General features: G+C 42.3%; 2 protein-coding genes across 2 annotated transcripts in view; both read right to left on the bottom strand.

Moving 5' to 3' along the window:
* Positions 1-369: 369 nt before the first annotated feature.
* On the bottom strand, positions 370-12,950 carry brpf1 (bromodomain and PHD finger containing, 1). The gene is made up of 16 exons (XM_053317653.1): positions 12,783-12,950; positions 10,943-11,727; positions 10,300-10,489; positions 9,921-10,208; positions 8,951-9,468; positions 8,630-8,828; positions 8,390-8,521; positions 7,383-7,511; positions 6,110-6,605; positions 4,821-5,120; positions 4,423-4,701; positions 4,175-4,322; positions 3,437-3,570; positions 2,366-2,481; positions 2,089-2,243; positions 370-1,481 (listed from the first exon to the last, which is right to left on the bottom strand). The coding sequence occupies exons 2-16, from the start codon at positions 11,680-11,682 to the stop codon at positions 1,298-1,300; spliced, it is 4,008 nt and encodes a 1,335-aa protein (XP_053173628.1). The 5' UTR covers positions 11,683-11,727; positions 12,783-12,950; the 3' UTR covers positions 370-1,297.
* A 503-nt stretch (positions 12,951-13,453) lies between these two features.
* The window catches only part of LOC128357224 (serine/threonine-protein kinase WNK2), a 45,670-nt gene continuing 40,652 nt past the window's right edge, over positions 13,454-18,471 (bottom strand). Inside the window, exons 28-30 of the mRNA XM_053317509.1 lie at positions 17,070-17,114; positions 16,228-16,547; positions 13,454-16,101 (exon numbers count right to left, since the gene is read on the bottom strand). Coding sequence (XP_053173484.1) covers positions 15,739-16,101; positions 16,228-16,547; positions 17,070-17,114 — 728 coding nt within the window. The 3' untranslated portion in view covers positions 13,454-15,738. The remainder of the gene's footprint in view (positions 16,102-16,227; positions 16,548-17,069; positions 17,115-18,471) is intronic.

Genomic DNA, 18,471 nt, shown 5'->3' on the forward strand with positions numbered 1-18,471 from the left:
AGGGTATTCAGGGTGTTGTGTCACATTGCTTGCTGTTTTGTAAGAGCAATTATGCAGATTTAGACCCCAAAGCATAACCACAGATAATTCTTCCAAAGAAACATGAATCCTGACTAGTCATGCTCATTGACGGGAAGTCTTGCACCTGAATAACCTTTCCTGACTTCAGTGAAGAGAGGTAATTGGAGGAGTCTGAACATGCAAGAATACTCCATGCAATAGTCTCTAGAACAGACGTTTCAAACTCATGTTAGTTCAAAAGCCGAAAGCATCAGAAAGAACACTTAAAGGGTGAACAAACACAACTCTCTCTCTCTCTCACACACACACACACACACACAAAGACCACCACAAATCACAAGTTTAAAAAACTCAATTCTTTTTATTAAACTTCTATCTTTATGCAATCTGTATATATAAAAAGTTCTAAAGCCATCAGCCTGAGACTAAGACAGACAGTGAGGCGATCATGTGTTTCAGTTTAGTCCTCATTATTCATTGACCAGCGGCCTGTGCGACACAGACACATGTTAACAAAAATGTAAAAACAGGAGACATGATGAACACAGAGTGACAGACAAAAAAGGGACCACACAACGATGTCTTGTGTGGCCGGAGTGATAGGAAGTTGTCCGTGTTGAGACGAGCTTGTGGACCTTGTTAAGGAGTAAGCAGAATAAATAACATTAAGTTGGTTTGCCCACAGTTTAGGCTGCAACAGTCTCTTTTTTGTGCTCAACTGACAAATGACTGGACATTAGCACCAGGCCTGTTGTTTTTTTTTTCTCCTTTGTCGTATTTTTTGAGAGGTGGATGTGAAGAAGACGTGCTGGGGCAATGGCATTCGCAGCTTTTCCCACAGTGTGTGCATTTATTGTACACTGCATGCATTTCCCCGTTGAAGTGTGAAACTACACCTGTGAATGTGTGTGTAATACTATGTTCATTTTTTGTTGAGTCTGTAAACCATCATCTCATTTGTTAATAAACATTTATCAACCACATACAAGGAATATTTTTGATTCATGATTCTGAACATAGAATCTTTTTCCATCATTATTATTAATACCTTTTTTCAATTCTCTTAAATACAATATTTTACATGTCAGATTAAATACGGCTTCATGTGCATGTGTGTGTGTGTCCTGGGGCCAATGTAGTGGATCTTTTTTTCCACTCTGTGCTACTGGCACTGTTTTCTGTGTTCTGCGATGTAGGGCTGGGCTCTCTACTGAGAAACGTATACTCCACAACATCTGCGCTGACCAACACATAAGGTCTGTGCACATGTGTTTGTTCAGTCACTGTCACTGGTCTCGCTGCTGGGGTCTCCTTGCACCTTACTGCGGTGCTGCATGGCACGGTGGTAAGCCACCTGTACTGACTTGCGGATGTTCGACTTCCTGCCCTCCAGCATTTTCTCCTTGTCCAGCTCTTGGTCCACCCCGAGCGGCACCAGCTTAGAGCGCGGTAGCCACTGCCTGCATGCACAAAAACACACATACACTCAAGTGTTAGTTCATCCTCAATCAGACTTTGTTTTCTTAGTGAGAGTGAACTTATTTCCAAAAAAAGGCATAACAGGCCTTCAGCAGACCTTAAACAGAATAACTGAGTTCCTGGTTCGTAAAAAGAGGAATGACCCACGCTTCAGTCATTATCAATTGAAATCTAAAACGTCTCTCTAAGGGGGTTGTGACATTGGCTGCTGTCATCAAGTTTCTCATTATTTTTTGTTCTTTGAAATGTGACAGTACAGAATGACCCAAAATACAATGTGTTTTTTCCCCATCTTCTGTTCTCAAAAACCACGTTTGCCCTATTTCTGCTAAATGGTCTGTCATCTGGCACCTCAGTGCAGGGAGTGCTGTTTCCTTTGAACTACTGACACAGAGCGACTCGTGCGCACATATCCAGTAAAACCAAAGGCCTAGTTTTGCTTTGTCAAGTGTTTTGCTTTGCAATAACAGTTTTGAAAGAAAACAATATACTAGAGAGGGGACAAACACAGATGATCACTGACAATACAATAAAGTAGAACAATGCACAAACACAAAAACATGAGACGAGATGAACTAGAGCACTGACCAGGTTCTCTTGTTGTCAAAGAAGAGGACCAAGAACAGGTGCTCCCTAGCCTCCTGGGTCATTTGCTCCCCTAGTTTCAGTACATCCAAAGGGGGGACAGGGATTGGAACACCCCGGTGGAACACCCCTTCCCTGGGCATCTTTGGGTCAATTATCTGCATGCAAAAGGTGACAAAAGGAGGGTTACACATACAGCTATGAACCTACAGAATGTCCTGATGTGAACATTTTTCTTCACTTTGCTCAACGCCATTTGCAGCGTGCACTTGTGTCTCACCAGAGCAGGATATGAAGGATAGCCTCTGCACTTTGCCCACACCAGGTCCAGAGCTTCTAGGGAAGAATAGTCATCAGAGGTCATCCAGCATCCTGACCTGGAACGGCCCCGCACCACTTGATGGTACAGAACACAGAAACAGGAAGAAAGTCATGATGCAACCTGACTTCTAGAGAACCAGTTATAAATATAATCGCATTGCGAAGGGGTATGAAACAGGAAACTTCCCTTCTCGTTAAAATGTGCAAAACAGACTTCAACATTTCAACATCACAAGATCCAGCCTCATGACACAGTGAGAATTGGATTGGGTGTCATGAACAACCTGCTTCCGTTGGCATTTAGACCCGAGAGCTCTCATGGTGAATACACACCTTTGTATTTTCTTTTAATTGGTTTTATTTTCACTCATTACTAGTTAATAGGCAACAACAATTTTACCACATGAAAGCAATGAAAGAGATGGAAATTGAGATATTTCTGCGCATCGATGCTGATAACATTTCCAGCAATCTATTGCAATATATAATATCTATATAGAATATCAACCACAGACACAAAAGTCAGGGTCATGCCATGGCTCCTTATACTATCTTTGCAATGTGTCACTTTGCAGAAATAATGTGGTTTGTTCTGGTTCTGGTTGAATAAATGAGAAGGTTTTACCCCCTATCCTTCCAGGCATAGATTTTGGGATGGACTTAAGAATAGTATAAATGCAAGGGGCACTCTGCATGTTTTTTTTTGTTTTAAAATCAGGCTCCAGGCAATAATCAAGACCCTATAGGTCACATAACTACTTTTAAAACAGATCATCATTAGTTATCTTTCCATTTCTATTTAAAAATGACTCAATTCTTATCAGATGACAAAAAAGATAAAGGCAAATATCTTGGTCATCACGTTTACAGACTAATAAAATACTGCAGCTTGCCTGAAACAACAACTATATTTAGATCCAAATCATTCTGAGAAGTCAGTCGGAGTTTCCATGAACAGAAACTAATTTTATATGCACTGACACGGGGGCTGCTTGTGTATGTATGTCCGTACATGAGAAAATGCGCTTACAATGTGAAACACTACGTGATCCTCCAACAGAGTAGGAATCATTTTCGGTGCCAGACGTCTCCTCGCTGCTGTCCTCCTGGAAGGCAGAGCGAGAGAACGATGCCTTTCCTCTGCCCTGCTTAGACGGTGTCGTACTGAGCGAGAAGAGAAACAAAGGCTTTAAAGTTGCATGTAACTTTGTAACTTTTAATGAGAGCTTCATGGTGATCTTGTTTTCTTTTGGTTTTACACTTGTTTATGCACTACTAAAAACCATTAATACATATGTAATTAACCACTGTAAAAAATCCATATTACAGTTGAGAGGCCACTTGTATAAAAGTGAACTCTTTAAAACAGCTTGCCACTCAGGGTTAGAAACAACTTGACAATATGCCTCTGTTTAATTGCTAATGTTGACTTATTGTTGTACAGTCGGTATATCAGAGCTTGTTTGCTTGCTTGCTTTGGCCTAGAAAAAGAGCTGATGCAGGTGCTGGAACTAAACCACATGTAACTACAGTAACCCCCCCCGCCCCCAAATAAAAAGCTGCAAAAGGAAGGTAAAAATGTCAGTAGAGCTATAGTGCACTGAGTTTGCTACTGCAGGTGACCTCTTTCAAACTCTTTCACTTTGCATGTAGTCACTTTATTGTTATTGAAAGAAAAACATTGAATTAAAGGAGCTTTTAATAAAATTTTAAAGAATATGTGATCAGCCAAACTTGTGAACATGCAGAACAATTGTGCAATAATCACCTGGTCCTGTCAGAAGCAGCACTGCTGCTACTACTGGTTGTGGACTCCGAGTCTGAGCTGGAACGAGGGAGTCGAGGCTCATTTCTGTACACACGAAAGCTTTCTGTCACTGGCTGGTTTCCTCCATCAAAACCGTTACTTGGCAAACCTGACAAAAAAAGAAAAAGGAAGGGAGAGCGAGAGAGAGAGGAGTGAGCGTGTGCAACTCAAATAATTGCACATTGTTTCTGTGCATTTGTGTGCAGTACCTGGTAGCAGGTCATCGTTGTCACTGTCACTGTCAGAGCTGGAGCTGCTGTGCGGGCTGCGTTGCCTTTTCCTCTGCCTGGTTGGTGACAGCAGAGGCAGCTGAGGAGGACCAATAGGGCTGGGGCTCACACCTGTCCCACCGTAGCCAGCATCCCGGTTCTTGGGGGGTCTCCCTGGCCTTTTCGGGGGTCCAGCCATTTTCGGGTTCTTCTTGGAGAAGAGAACAGACGTCCGACGGCCCACCTCTGGAGCCAAGGCAGATGAGGACACACTCAGATCTTGAGGGAGAGAGAGGTTTATATGTTAAAATGAAAGCAAATGTTTAATATGTACTTACCTTTTAGATCATTGCATTATTTTTGGGGTTACTATTACTAATACATTCTCTTAGACGCACCCTTCTCCTGGCTGCTGCTCTCTCCCCCTTCGTCGTGGTGTCCTGCGGAGGATGTGTGATGGGGGAGGGAAGAGCCACGATCTCCTACTCCAACAGACTCCCTGGACCCCATACTGGAGCCTCCCTCTCGCTGGTGTGCGAGTTTCCTCTTGATGACGCTAATCTCCTTTCTCAGAGCTTTGGCTCTACGAGACTGACCGATGCTGTGCTTCCCTGAGTTGACCTCATCCAGGCGCACCTGCAGGTAATGCAGCTGCTCTTCCAGCGGTAGCCGCCGCCTGTTCTCTGGCAGGAGCAGATCTGTGAGAGGCACAGAGATAGAAAATGATTAATGGTTAAAAATAGTGTCAAATATGTGTGGAAACAATGTGTGGTGTTTGGTAAAAGTTATGTGCTACTATACAGATTATTACATTATTTGGTGTTGTCTGCAAAGTTTCACCAAATTACACATGAGGCAAAATTATATCAGTGACAGTTCAAATGAAATGTGTGATGAGACCCAACATGTTTGTTAATCAAGTAACAAAGCTGGATACAGTTTGGTTTTAAATTTTAAAAAGTAGTGAAGTAAGAAAGAGTAGAGACAGCATACAACAAAAGAGGATTTGTGATGTTTTTAGTTATTGAACTGAATGAATAACTTGTGCCACCTACTGGTTAAAAGGCTTCACTGAGTCAAATATCCTTTTTTCTCTAGAATATACACCTGCAAGTTTATTTGGTACACATAGATAAAGCTAATGAAAAGAAATTATACTTTCATGCCGGTTATAAAGAAATAAAGAGGTGTTGATTTATTTTATGGTAATTTTGGAGTAATATTGATATAATAGAATTATATAAATGGGAAGGTCAATCACCTTGCATAAAACCCAATACAATTAAACAGCACTGCAAACTAAAACCTCCAAAATGAAGATAACTGGTAAAAAAACTCTCAAAAACTAAATAAGACAAATATAGAATAAAATACATTATAACATGCATGACCATAGAAGTTTTTGTAGGCCTGCTGCTGTATCATTCTGCACTGGTTCTTATCAAGATCTAATAAGCTGGAAGTGAGTCTTTTTTTTTTCAGCATCTTACCACACATATGTCTAATACTGTTCCAGTGTCCTTATGTTGAAGAATATTGTGTAACTGAAAATCACATTCACATATTTATGAATTTATTAAAAAAACAATTATTTGAAATATTTTGCCTTTCACCTATTTTTTTTGCTAAAAGGGAAATGTTTTGGTCGGCAAAAACTTCCCAGCCAGGATGAGAGAAGTTCACTTACCATCCTCATTTGAAGACAGCTGCCGGTCTCTTTCTCTTTCTCTTTCCCTGTCTCTGTCTCTGTCCCTGTCCCTGTCCCTGTCCCTGTCCCTGTCTCTGTCTCTGTCTCTGTCCCTGTCCCTGTCTCTGTCCCTGTCCCTGTCTCGTTCCCGGTCTCGCTCCCGGTCTCGCTCCCGGTCTCGCTCCCTCTCTCTGTCTTGGTCACGCTGACTCTCTGGGCTTGGCTCTCGGGGAAGGTGCATGCCGGTCTCAAAGTCGAAACCGATCCGTTCAGCTTGGCGCCTGGCGACTCTCATGACGGCCCCACCCATCTCTCTGAGACGCAGGGCGGCACGGTAGAAGACTGTGTCCTTGGCGTTGTACTTGAGGCAGTTGTTGACAATGAGACCAAAATCAGCCTCAAAGGCCTCAAAGGTGAGGTAGCGATGGGACTCCAGAAGGTTCCACATGGTCTGGAAGTCCATTGGAGTGTCAATGTGGTCCAGGTAGTCTGGCACCTGGATCATAGAGAGTAGAGATCGGAGTCTTCAAATATGCTTCTATATCTGTACAGTGAGTTTTCAGTGTATTTGAAGTCAGAAATATTGTTGTTGGAATGAATATTTACTCCATAGAGCTACAACAATGTGTTGATTAATCGAAAGAAAATAAATTGACAACTGTTTTAATAATCAATTCGTCATTTCATGTTTGTCATTTTTCAATCAAAAATGACAAACATTTTCTGGTTCCAACTTTTCAAATGGGACAATTTTCTGTTTTTCTTTCTTCTATCTCTGGAAGGTTTTGGATTATTAGTCTAACAAAACTACCTAACTCAAGACGTCACTGTGGCCCTAAGAAAATGTATGTGCTACTTTTAAGATTTCATCGACTAAACAACTAAATGATTGGGAAAAGAATCAGCAGATTAATTAATAACAAAAGTAATCATTAGTTGCAGCCCCATTATCTAATGCCACACATTAGGTAATAGGTCTGGATAACAGCCTGAACAATAAAGTACCTGATATCTAAATGAGATAATGGCTGACATAACAGCAAATGATAGTTACTCACACAAACATACAAATATTTTTATAAATATAAAGAGTTGTATGAAAGATGAGTCATATAGTCATTTAAATAATTCAATGGTTATATAAGTGGAGGGGATAAATAAAAAATAAATACACCAATGTAATCAGATATCAAAAATTGTATTAATACAACGAGTGGATGCATAACTTGAGTGAGTATGCAAAGCTCTCGTGTGTGTAGATGTGTGTATTTACCTCTGCCAGCGGTACAGGCTCAGTGAAGAAGTTGTTAGTGTCTCTTTCTTGCAACTGTTCCAACGTACTCCTCAACAACACCAGGAGGGGCGTCAACTGGATCTCCAACGCCATCTGCTGGACTTTAATCTGAACACAGAGGTATTTTTAATAGATAACATTGACCTGCTAAATAAATAAATTAACATGGTGTGTGGCTGAGACCTTAGTACAGTAAAAGTGCGTGTGTGTCTGTGTGGCATGTATAAACTGCAGTCCTATACAGAGATGCATTTATGAAAGCTGGTTTAGTGAAAACTCTGAGTTTCTTAACCCTGAAATGAGAAGAACTGAGAGATAACTTTAACTCTGTGTCTGTTACCACGGAAACGGACTGTCATCCTAACCAGCTTGCTTGCAGGTTGTGTTCAACAAAGCCTGAGTTTGTCTCTGCCTCCTCCTGCAGAGCCTGAAGCTGCTGTCAAATAATATTAAATGTATTCATTCATTCAAGTGTTATCAAAGCGTGTTACAGCGTGTTTCCTTTGCAGATTTTTATAATCAGACTTAATCTCAGTCATATATTCATTAGTTACACAAAGACTAGGACAGCTGTAAGGTTTTTAGAACAGTTCCTGCACTAAAATGTTCAGTGCACATAATCTGGTAATCACTCTGAAACCCAGTTCAGACCAAGGATTCACAAAGAGTACACTGGCAGGTCATCTGTTTCAACAGCCAGCTTGTAGCAAAGTCAGCAAACTTTGGACGGAAGTTTTGGACGGAGGAATAAAGTTTTTTTTATGCTGTCGCTATAACTATCCTCATTTATATTTTAGGCTACAAATTATATCCAGCTACGAAAAAGCCTGAAAAGCTGTAAGTTAGGATGGAAGTACAGAGTTGTTACTATGGAGGCCATATACTAGCATACTAGCACATTCATATAAATTTGGAAGACCACTGTGTGCTAGTGTGAGGATTTCAAATGGTGTTAGTGACAGAAATAAATCTAATTTGTGTCTAACCGTCTCCCTCTTGAGTTTTTCCCTCTTGCGGATGAGCTCCACCAGCAGCCTGGCTCTCTCCAAGTCGTGTCTCAATCTCTGCCACGCCTTCAACTGCTCCTTTAAAGCAGTCTGTTTCTCCTCACTGTCTCTCTGCAGTACCAACACATACACACAGACATGTAAGAGAGCTGAATTATGCCAGGACAGAATTACAGTAACGCACACTAAAATGAGCTGCTATGTTTTCTAAACAATTACACAAGTTGCTGAAGGAAGCTGGTTCATCGGCTGTGGTGGTAGGGGATCAATGTGTCGTTGTGATTGCAGGTGGGTCTGAAGCCGTCGCAGCAGAGGTACGCCGTTGCGACTTTGCCTCTTCAAGGTCCAGTAGCTGTGGAGTCGTTGCATGAACTGGCTCTTCCTGGGTACCGTCAAGTTACTGGTGATTTTGCTCAGCCTAAAAAAAACCCCGACATGAATGTTAAACTTAATTTATACCTGTATTTGTTCATTTGAAAAGGTGAAGAAGCATATGTGCATGTTAGAGCTGAGCAGCACAGGTATGTAGTGTGTACGTACCTGTGGGGAGGTATACAGGGCACAGACACAACTGGCGCAGCAGCTCTCCTCTCAGCTAAGATCTTCCTCGCTCTCTTCATCTTCAGTCTGGACTTGGCCTTCGCCCTCTTGGCTCGCTCAGAGCTCCAGCCCTTGGAGTCATCGTCATGGCCGATGCTGGGCTCATCGTCCTCCTCCAGCTCTCCCTCGCTGTGTGACGAACCCATGCTGGCCCCACCGACTCCTCCTAAAGGTCGGGCCGATCCTGGGGGCGTGTGGATGTCACAGTAAGCAGTCTTGCGGACGCTGAAAGAGGTGCCATTGGCCCCGGTCTCTCTGACAGGCTCCATTTTCATATAAAGGCCCGCCTGCTGGGCACAGGTGACGTGGAAGGCTGTGTAACAGTTGGCTTTGTGGCACTGGATGCAGGCACCTGAGCCACGCTGCTTACAGATGTAGCAGGTGAGCTTCCAGCGTGCAGGAGGGATGTGCTCAATACTATCTATTGGCTCCAGGAAGACTGTGTTAGCAAAACAGACCTGAGAAGAAGCAGCAAAATTAACTTTATTACAAGACTGCAATCAAAGGGTTAGGAGAGCAGGTAACAGACTGACTGATTGAGCTCTGCTAAACGGTATATTTACATTAATTATATTTTGAATGTTATATTTTGTGCATGTAGTGATATTTATTGACTTAACTTGCACTTAATATGCAGCTGACCAAGCAGTTAGGTTAGATGTGTTACACATATTATGTACTGATAACCTCTATGTTGCAGCTTCAAAGTCTGAGCTGTGTAAGCATTAGTTATAAAGGTTAAATGTTGATGCACAATGAAAAATTAAAGCAAGTGACTCAGACGAAAACAGAGAATGATATTGAAGGCTGTGTGCTGGACAAATAAACACAGCATGACGCAGATCCCTTTAGTATGTGCATAATTATGTTATTTCTAATCAAGAATACTGTAAGTGGTGTATGGCTTCACCTCTGGGATCCAGAGAGCACACACTACATGTGCCCAGCGTGCATCATCTGTCTGTTTAAAGGCTCCTCCCTTGTTGGGACAGAGAGCACAGTCCACAGCTCTACTTGGTGACTGTAGGCAGCGACGACATAACCATTGGCCCTCTGGGATGTAGGGCACACCATAGCACTCCTGGTGTACAGCCAGGTTACACATGTCGCAGAACAGGATCACATTGCTGTTCTGACACTCGCCATCGTTACAGATGCAGCAGACAGCATCCTCATCGATTAGGGTGCTCGGATCCGCCTGGAAGAAAAGGAGATGGCAACAGATTAGTTTTGGATGTTTCAGGATCAAAATACTTTTTTTTCCCCCTCAAGTTTCCAGGTTCAGGTACCTTGTTGTGGCTCTCAAAGTAGGACTCCTTCTCTAAGCGGTCCATGAGGTACTCAAAGACCTCCTGAGGGATGGGCGTCACACCGTCACGCCGCCGCTTGTCGTTCATGATGTCAAGCCAGATGTAGTCCTCCTCATCAATGTCATACTCTACTTCCTCATCCAGCTCCTCCACAGACTTATCGATGTACCTGAAGTTCAGATTTCGAGAAGAAGAAAGCGTGTTTATATTATTACAAAAGGCACAGAATAATTAACTGGATTATAGGATTGTTGCAAACTTCACCTTTCTGTAGAAATGGGAAATAATGACAGAATAGTACGCAGAGCCTAAAGGTCAAACTAACTTCCTCATACATGCACAACGAGCAAACTAACTGGTGACTGATGATGTAAATGTTTCACATATGTATAATTAAGCAGCCTTTGCTCATAGCAATTTTGACTAAATCCAGAAAAAAGTTATACCTCCTTTATTCAGTCACACAAGTACAAACTTCCATTTAAGATCATTTGTTTTTATGATATATTAATGCTGTCTACAGTTACACACATATACATACATAACTACTGTGTACTTACAATACTGCTTCTGATTCTCATAAGTGTGTGTTATTATTAATGAACCAGCTTGTTACTCTCACCTGTAGTAAGATGACGGCCGAGGGGGGGCATCAGGTCTTTCTTGGTCCAGTTCTCTGAACACCGCCTCAGGAAGCTTGACTGCGGGGCCGGACTGAGCGCTGTGATGGTGGGATGAGCCATCCTTCTTCTTTTCTTTACTCTTATGCTTCCCAGACTTTGGGGTGGCTTTCCCCCCATTTGAAGACGGCATATCTGATCGGTCCTTACCGCTGCCTCCAACCTCACTACCTCCAGCTCCACCGTCACTACCGTTACACACCCCTCCACCACTGCCACCTGTACCGGATGGTGGGGCATCCTCTGCGTCACTGTCTTCCTCTGACACTACATCAATGTTCTCAAAGATGCTTATGCGGTGAATGCGTCCTTGAATGTCAAGCTCCACCATGCGCTGTGCCTGGGCATAAGTCATTGTCTCCCTGCTCGGGGAGTGAGAAACCTCTGACCGGTTGGGGCTACCGGGTGTATTCCCTCCATGCCCCGGCCCACCTCCATTACCTCCACCATCATCTGTATCCCCTGACCCTGCTAGTGAGGCGCGAGGAGGCCGTCCCTTCCTCTTCTTCTGGGGCATAGTCTGTGCAGGAGTTGGGTTGTCATGGTCATAGTGGTAAAGATGATACTCAATTCCGCTGTAGCTCTTGTAGACCTTACGGCAAGTCTCCACCGGGCACTCGTAAGGGGGCTTAGTTGCCCTCAGATTGTGACAGAATGTCTTTACGTCAAAGTCCAGCCCCATTGTGCCAACAGCCACCGCTGGGACAGATGCTGTTCAGGTTTACATCTGAAACAGGGGAAGACAAAAGGAGCACCATGGAAGGATCAGTTTCATAGGTCATTGAGATTTGTACTGTCTGACACTTTGAGTCACTGAGCTGTAGCTGCTGGAGACAACAGCCTAACTAGACAAGTCGTGCCTGCACATTGTGCACCTGTTATGGTGCAGTCACGTGACTAGACCCCCCACTCCACTCTCAGGAGACAAATTATGATGTTGTTACCCAATAACAGGTGCAATTTAGGTAAATATTTTTGCCACTGCTCCTACAATCATATTCAGTTATCGTGCAACAAACGGCTTAACAGTTTCACAGCAAATTTCAAGGTAAAGCCTGCAGCCCACGAGTTGGAAAAACACAAACAGCCAGAGAATAACATCGCACAGGTGAACATTTATCTCGTGTTAACTCACAAAACTAACCCGAGCATTTATACTGCATTATAACCCAGCTAACGTTAGCCTTAGCAGCTTTTCTACTGTTTCCTCCTTAAACAATGCAACGCTGTAAGCTAACAAGCTAAAAAAAACAACAACACCGCTTTCCAAAACAGCACAACATGCAGATATTAAACAAACTAACACTCGAGATAATGTTATAAAACGTCTACTATTAGCTCCTGTTGGATTTTCGCTCATTCAGCTCAGCGACATTTAATTTGCGAGCTAAATATTAACATTAGCTGCATTCACAGGGCATACGTTAGCTACAGAAAGAGATATGTCTTGTTTTTATTATTACAGGCCATTTTTACTAAGACTAACAATAAAAGGTTAAACAATGGCGTGTTTAATGTTGCACATACACTGAAGGCTGGCTGCAGCTTGGCGTTAGATGACCATTCAACCCGACGCCACAGTGTTTCCCTCCACAATGACCTCACCCTGTGAATCCCAAACACTGAGACACAAAATGACACCGTAACGTTTCATTTGACGTGGTTAACACACAGATGGTGCCTTTTCTGAAACGGTCTGCTAGCTACTTCATCAAATGTGACCCAAATTAGCCATAATAACGAGCCTTCGCCAGTCTAAGATCCGCACTAATAAACACTTACTACTCCACGTTCCTCAAGACTGCGTGCTTCGGGAAACCTCACACCACCAGATCGAAAAGGCTTTCCAGATCGATTTTTAATTCATGAGATAATCCCAGATGGAGATCGAAGGAAGCGTAGGTACAAGTGGATATGTTTTATGAAACCATATAATATCCCGATCATGGCATTGTGTTGGGAATAATTCAGGAACTCGGTTGAACAAAAGGGGCAACCATTGCTGGTAACGTTACGCGTGAACGCGCGTTGACACATTCGCCACACAAAGCAGGGTCTATTTCTCGGCTTTTTTGGTGTTTAACTAGGGCTTTTAAGCACATTTTAACCACGCCGTCGTAAAGTCACACGATATATTTTGTTAGGGAAATATTTTATTTAATTTACTCTTCATTTCTACACGCGTAATATTTTGGTGTTGAATGTCGCGAATCTGTGGCTCTGTTTTAAATATGGTGGCTGGCCCGAGTTCACATGACACTTTCAAATAAGTGCGCGCGCGCACACATACACACACACTCACTCTCTCTTTCTCTATAATCACTACTGATTTATTATTCATCTTATTTATCCTTATTAATCCACATAACCTCGTATCAAACGAGAATGTGCTTATCATGAACAAATGAAGTTCAACAATTTCCAAATGTAAATAAAAACAATGAGACACATAATCAAGCACAAAATAATATTTATTTCTCTCTCAACATACAGTCTGTGATTAGAGTGCAGCAGGATAGGGTGGGGTAATGCAGTGGGACATACAGCAGGCAGAAGCAATCCCACACAGTTTTTAAAGACAAGCTTTTGACAATCACAGCATATTCACCAGGGGGCAATGCAGTCCAGAGAGAGGAGTGAGATGAGCAGAGTGTCAGGGCTGGTCCTCCTCTGTGCATTTCAGCTCCATTTGATCACTGCATCCACATGAATATGCCAACGATAGTTATTCCCTCCTCTGCTCACCATCATGAGTTAACAGCGGGGGAGGTGGAACAAAATATACCAGGTACAAGTGACAGAGAACAGAAATCTCTTACTACTGGAAGTATTTCACCAAAGCAGAAGAATCTGCATAATATCCTATAAAAGTCCAATTCAAACCGAATTGATGGAATAATATACATCAAAGCAACCCCTCCACCACCCCTACACAGTCAAACAAACAGAATGTACAAATATAAACTACAAGAAAACTGTACAATTCACAGCTTGGCAGGATTGGGGTGCTGAAACGTTTCAAATGTGTTGTGGCAATGTGAAATTTCTAACCGTAGCAGTTGTATTGTTTTATCATTGTTTTGTGGAACACGAAAAGTTGGCCATGCTTGTCAGTGATATAAAATTACAGGCGATGAAACCCACTATATACAGTGTAGGAAACTCTTTACCATAGGTTAGAGTTTTGGGAGACTATAAGTTGTGCAAATCTCCCACATCAAGTATCATTTGAATTTTGCAATATATTACAGATAAGAAAATGAAAAGAAAAGAAAAAAAAGAGGCTGGGGAACAAACACATCAAAAGTTCAACAAGGCAATAACACTGCTTTATGAGTGTCTCATCTGTTAATTTAATTTGAGGAGTTTTTTATTTTTAAGTACCATCTAACGTGAATATAATGCTTAAATGTACAGTGGAATTACCTCAGATAATAGCAGCATCAAAAAAAAAGGGAGGGGGGGAAATCAAGCTTTAAACATAAAATAATTTTCAATTATCAGACTCAACTGGTGATTGCACAAAACATTTCACATACAGTGTATGCTGGGTACTAGGACAGCCAAGTTGAAAGAACATCTAAGCAGTAGTGAATTCAGAGTTTGCTTGGTGCTGTGTAATGTTTATCCTTTGCTTGTCTGTCGCTTGGTGTGATTTTGTAACTTTTGTTCAACTTTTCAGCTTGCTCCTGTCGCACACATCAGAGATAAGGCTTGTGGCAAGGCCACGATCAAAGCTTTGTGGAGGGGTTAAATTGCACTTTTAAGCCTCAAGCCTTCACATATTAATTGCTACATTCTGATCAGAATACTACCAGAGGCATATACTGTAGAAACAACTATGTACAGTATACATGGCTCTGGACACCGCCTTTCCTAGCACGAGGCTACAACACTGCCAACTCATGTGCGGTCCAACACATCTGTTGTCCCATGCAAAAGAGGCTGTGTCCCACTGAACCATTTGACCTGAAAGAGTGGATTTTGGCTGCTGGCTTTTTTTTTTTTTTTCCTTTTTTCTCTTCCTTCTCTTATCAGTCGCACATTAATCATTTGTTTCTGCAAGGCAACGGTACATCTCACCACTATGGCATTCCATCTGTCACAGGGGTGGAAAGTAAACAAGGGTTAAAACATGATTTTATTATTTAAATAAGAGCATATACTGTGTTAATAGTGCAGTACTACAAGGGCATTCACATGTAAACCAAAAACAAAAGTGTCTGTAATGCATTAAAAAAAAAGGAGACTGCACTCAAGCTACCATCAAATAAAATAACTTGGATGCAGACATGCTTTGTTTCACAGAAGAGAAAAAAAATGTTCAAGGCACTACATTCCTTCAAATACTTTCGTCATAAATACTGTCCTGTTACTGTATCTCAAGCCACTGGTTTTTGGATTCCAATGTAGTGTTTAAAGTGTACGTAACTGTAGAGAAAGGCAAAATAAATGCAGTAACAAAGAATATGGTGAAATATGTTTTCGTGACAGCGGACAAAATGTCTCGTATGGCTGAGTTTAGTCAAGACCAAAGCTAAAAAGCATTAGGTATTCAGACATACATACTGAACATGTACTGTATAATATACACACATACATCCACACACACAAGTTACTACAGACATCAACACTTGCATCAAGTTATTTACAAGATCAGATTATGTACATATGTGACTCTGGTGAATCAGAACAGAGTGGAGTTGGACTTTCCGGCCCGTACACACCAACGATATATTTAGTTAGCAGAATAAGTAGTCCTAGTGGTTTTCTGACAAGGGCCATTCTCTGGGTTGTGCATGGCCAGAGGGTAGGCTTGGATCCCTGGATTTGCCATTGTGGCGTAGGGCATCATTCTTGCAGCACCAAGCAGGCCTACAGGACCCACAGACCCTACAGGACTAGGCAAGCCAGGCCACTGCTGGGGGTAAAGAGGACTGGGAGCCATCCCGCCATAAGAACCTGCTGGCAAAAGGTACCCAGGAGGGAGCATTGCTGTGGAGTTGGGACCTAGGGTTGTGGGCATACCGGGGCTTAAAGCAGCAGTCAGGGGGCAGGAAAGAGGCAGCTGGAACTTGCTGGGACGAACATGGCATTTCATCTGGAACAAAAGGGAGTCGTTGTACAAAATAGTGCATAGACCTCCTCATAACTGCATCGAATGTCATAGATCCAAGCACAACTCAAAAACTGATCCTAAATCTTCTCACATCCCTTTTCCAAATACCTCATATGTAGCTGCTCCCATTGGTGGAGCTTTGCCTTCCAGGTCCTGCTGGCGTCTCTGTTGTTTGATCTGATTCAGGGAGGGGCGTGGCTGATGGGCCGCCGCTACAGTCTCCTTCGTCCAGTCGTCTACCAGTTTGTGAAGGTCATCAGTAAATGTGCCTTTCTTGTTGTTGCTGTTGTTGGTCTGGACCTGAGCGAGCCTGGGGAGTGGCTGAGGTGATGGAGAGGGTGTGGCCGTGGCTGTGGCTGCGGCCGTGGTGAGTGATGGCTGCGTCTGACTGGAGGCTGTCTGAGCTGTGGTGGTGCCGAGAGACGACCCTGAAAAGACACAAAGGTCTTAAAAAAACTGTCTAGTTTAAAAAAATTCAGTCAATCAATTGGCTGCTGTATGGCATAATTTAAGGCACTTTGGTCACAAGGTACCTATAATATCACCAGAGAACTTTCAATACAATTGTTCTAATTGTTATATTACAGCCGGAATACCTGAGAATATGCCTCTAACTTATTATAAATGTGACACATATGTTGCCAACATAGCAGCCAAAGGATTACGACATAAATGACTTTCATGAGCAAGTACAGACAAATGAAATGTTTGATATGCAAGCAATGACAACATTCAGCAATCAGGACACGTAGGCACACCGCCATGCAAAACAAAAAATGTGAATCAAAGTAACAATCTGTAAGTACCCACAATTTCAACAAGGACTGCCACATTTTCAAGTGCCAAAACAATTAAAGATCAACAAAAAAAGAAGTGCACACACACATAAGGACTAAAATAGTGGACAGAGTAAGGTAGACAGAGAGTAAGAAAGTAAATGAGATAGTTACTACTACTGCGTTCTTTGCCTAGACATAGTCGTTTCAGAGTGGACCCTATAAAAAGGTAAAACAGCACAAGACAGAAACAGTTAGGCCAGGACACACTGCACACCACAAGTATCTGGACAAGCTGCTTCAAAAGCACACTCAGCTATCAAAACAATTGGGGGAGAGAGAAAGAGGAGAGGAGGACAAGGGGTTTAAAAATTTGTGAGGAGGACTGGAAGAAAGAGCCTAGGTGTTCTTTTTAATATGGGCAATCATTTGAGAAGTGGACAATTACATGTCTTTGGACAGAAATCTGGTAAAATGTGGTCACTGTCATCTTAATCACCTTGACAAACAAGAGTCTAATCATGGAAATTTATTTGTTAAATTTAGTGAATTATTAGTCCATTTGTTGGTGAGGAGAGACAGTAACAAGATAATGGTGTTTTCTAAGAAAGGAAGACTGGAGCCTGGATTAAAAAGAGATCCTTTTGTCGATGTGAGAATGCCTGTGAAACAAAATGTGAAACCAAAAAGAAATAAAACTTGAAACTTAAAAAGAGCACACACATACTAGCTGGAACTCATCAAAGTCGGCACTTGTCAGAAACATGCAGGTAACTCAGGAGAGGTGGAGGGAGGAAAAAAAAAAAAAATAGTAATATTGATGATACAGCCCTTCATATGGCGGAGCAAGTCTCCATCAGGGCACTGCCTGGCGCCTGCACCATGCACGTCTTCTCCGTCCAAACATGAGGGACAGAGAGAGCTCTCCTCTACCACAGCAAAGGGTCTTACCTATCAGGGAAGGGCTGGGGGGGGGTCTCTGTTAGTTTACAGAGGATTACTGACTTGGGCAAAGTGCCTTGACTTGGGAGATGTTAAACAATCAAAATTAACAGTGAATGGAAACACACTACAAATAAAAAGGGTATAAACGGTATAAATTCTCGCTCAGATGGACACACACACTTGTACAAACAGGCAGACCGTCTTGATAAAAGGTATGACCTCAGGCCCATGTTTGGAGAGAACTACCCCCAGTGTGCTTGTGGGGTCTGTTATTTTTCTAAAAGCCAAAAGCACTGCACAAAGCATTTGTATGAGTGGGAGTGGGCATAACACCCGCAAATGAATGGTTATGAATGTAACTGTGGCTCTGTGAAAAGTGGATGATTGCCAGAGGAAAGACTGTACCGGTGGGAAATAGTATCAAAGTTACTTGCAGTCTGGATATTGGAGGCATGTACACCAGAGAAATGTTTCCTTCTGAATCTTCATGCTAAGAGTCTGATTGGGGTTATTATGCCAGTATAAGAAGATAGTAAAAACACAGCTGCTGCTAGGGTATTACATGATGCCAAATTCATACTGTAAAAGTGTGCAAAGCAAAAGCTGTAGTTGCACAACTAATTGACAGAGC

Source organism: Scomber japonicus, chromosome 4, assembly GCF_027409825.1.
Source record: "Scomber japonicus isolate fScoJap1 chromosome 4, fScoJap1.pri, whole genome shotgun sequence".
NCBI classification, from domain to species: Eukaryota; Metazoa; Chordata; class Actinopteri; order Scombriformes; family Scombridae; genus Scomber; species Scomber japonicus.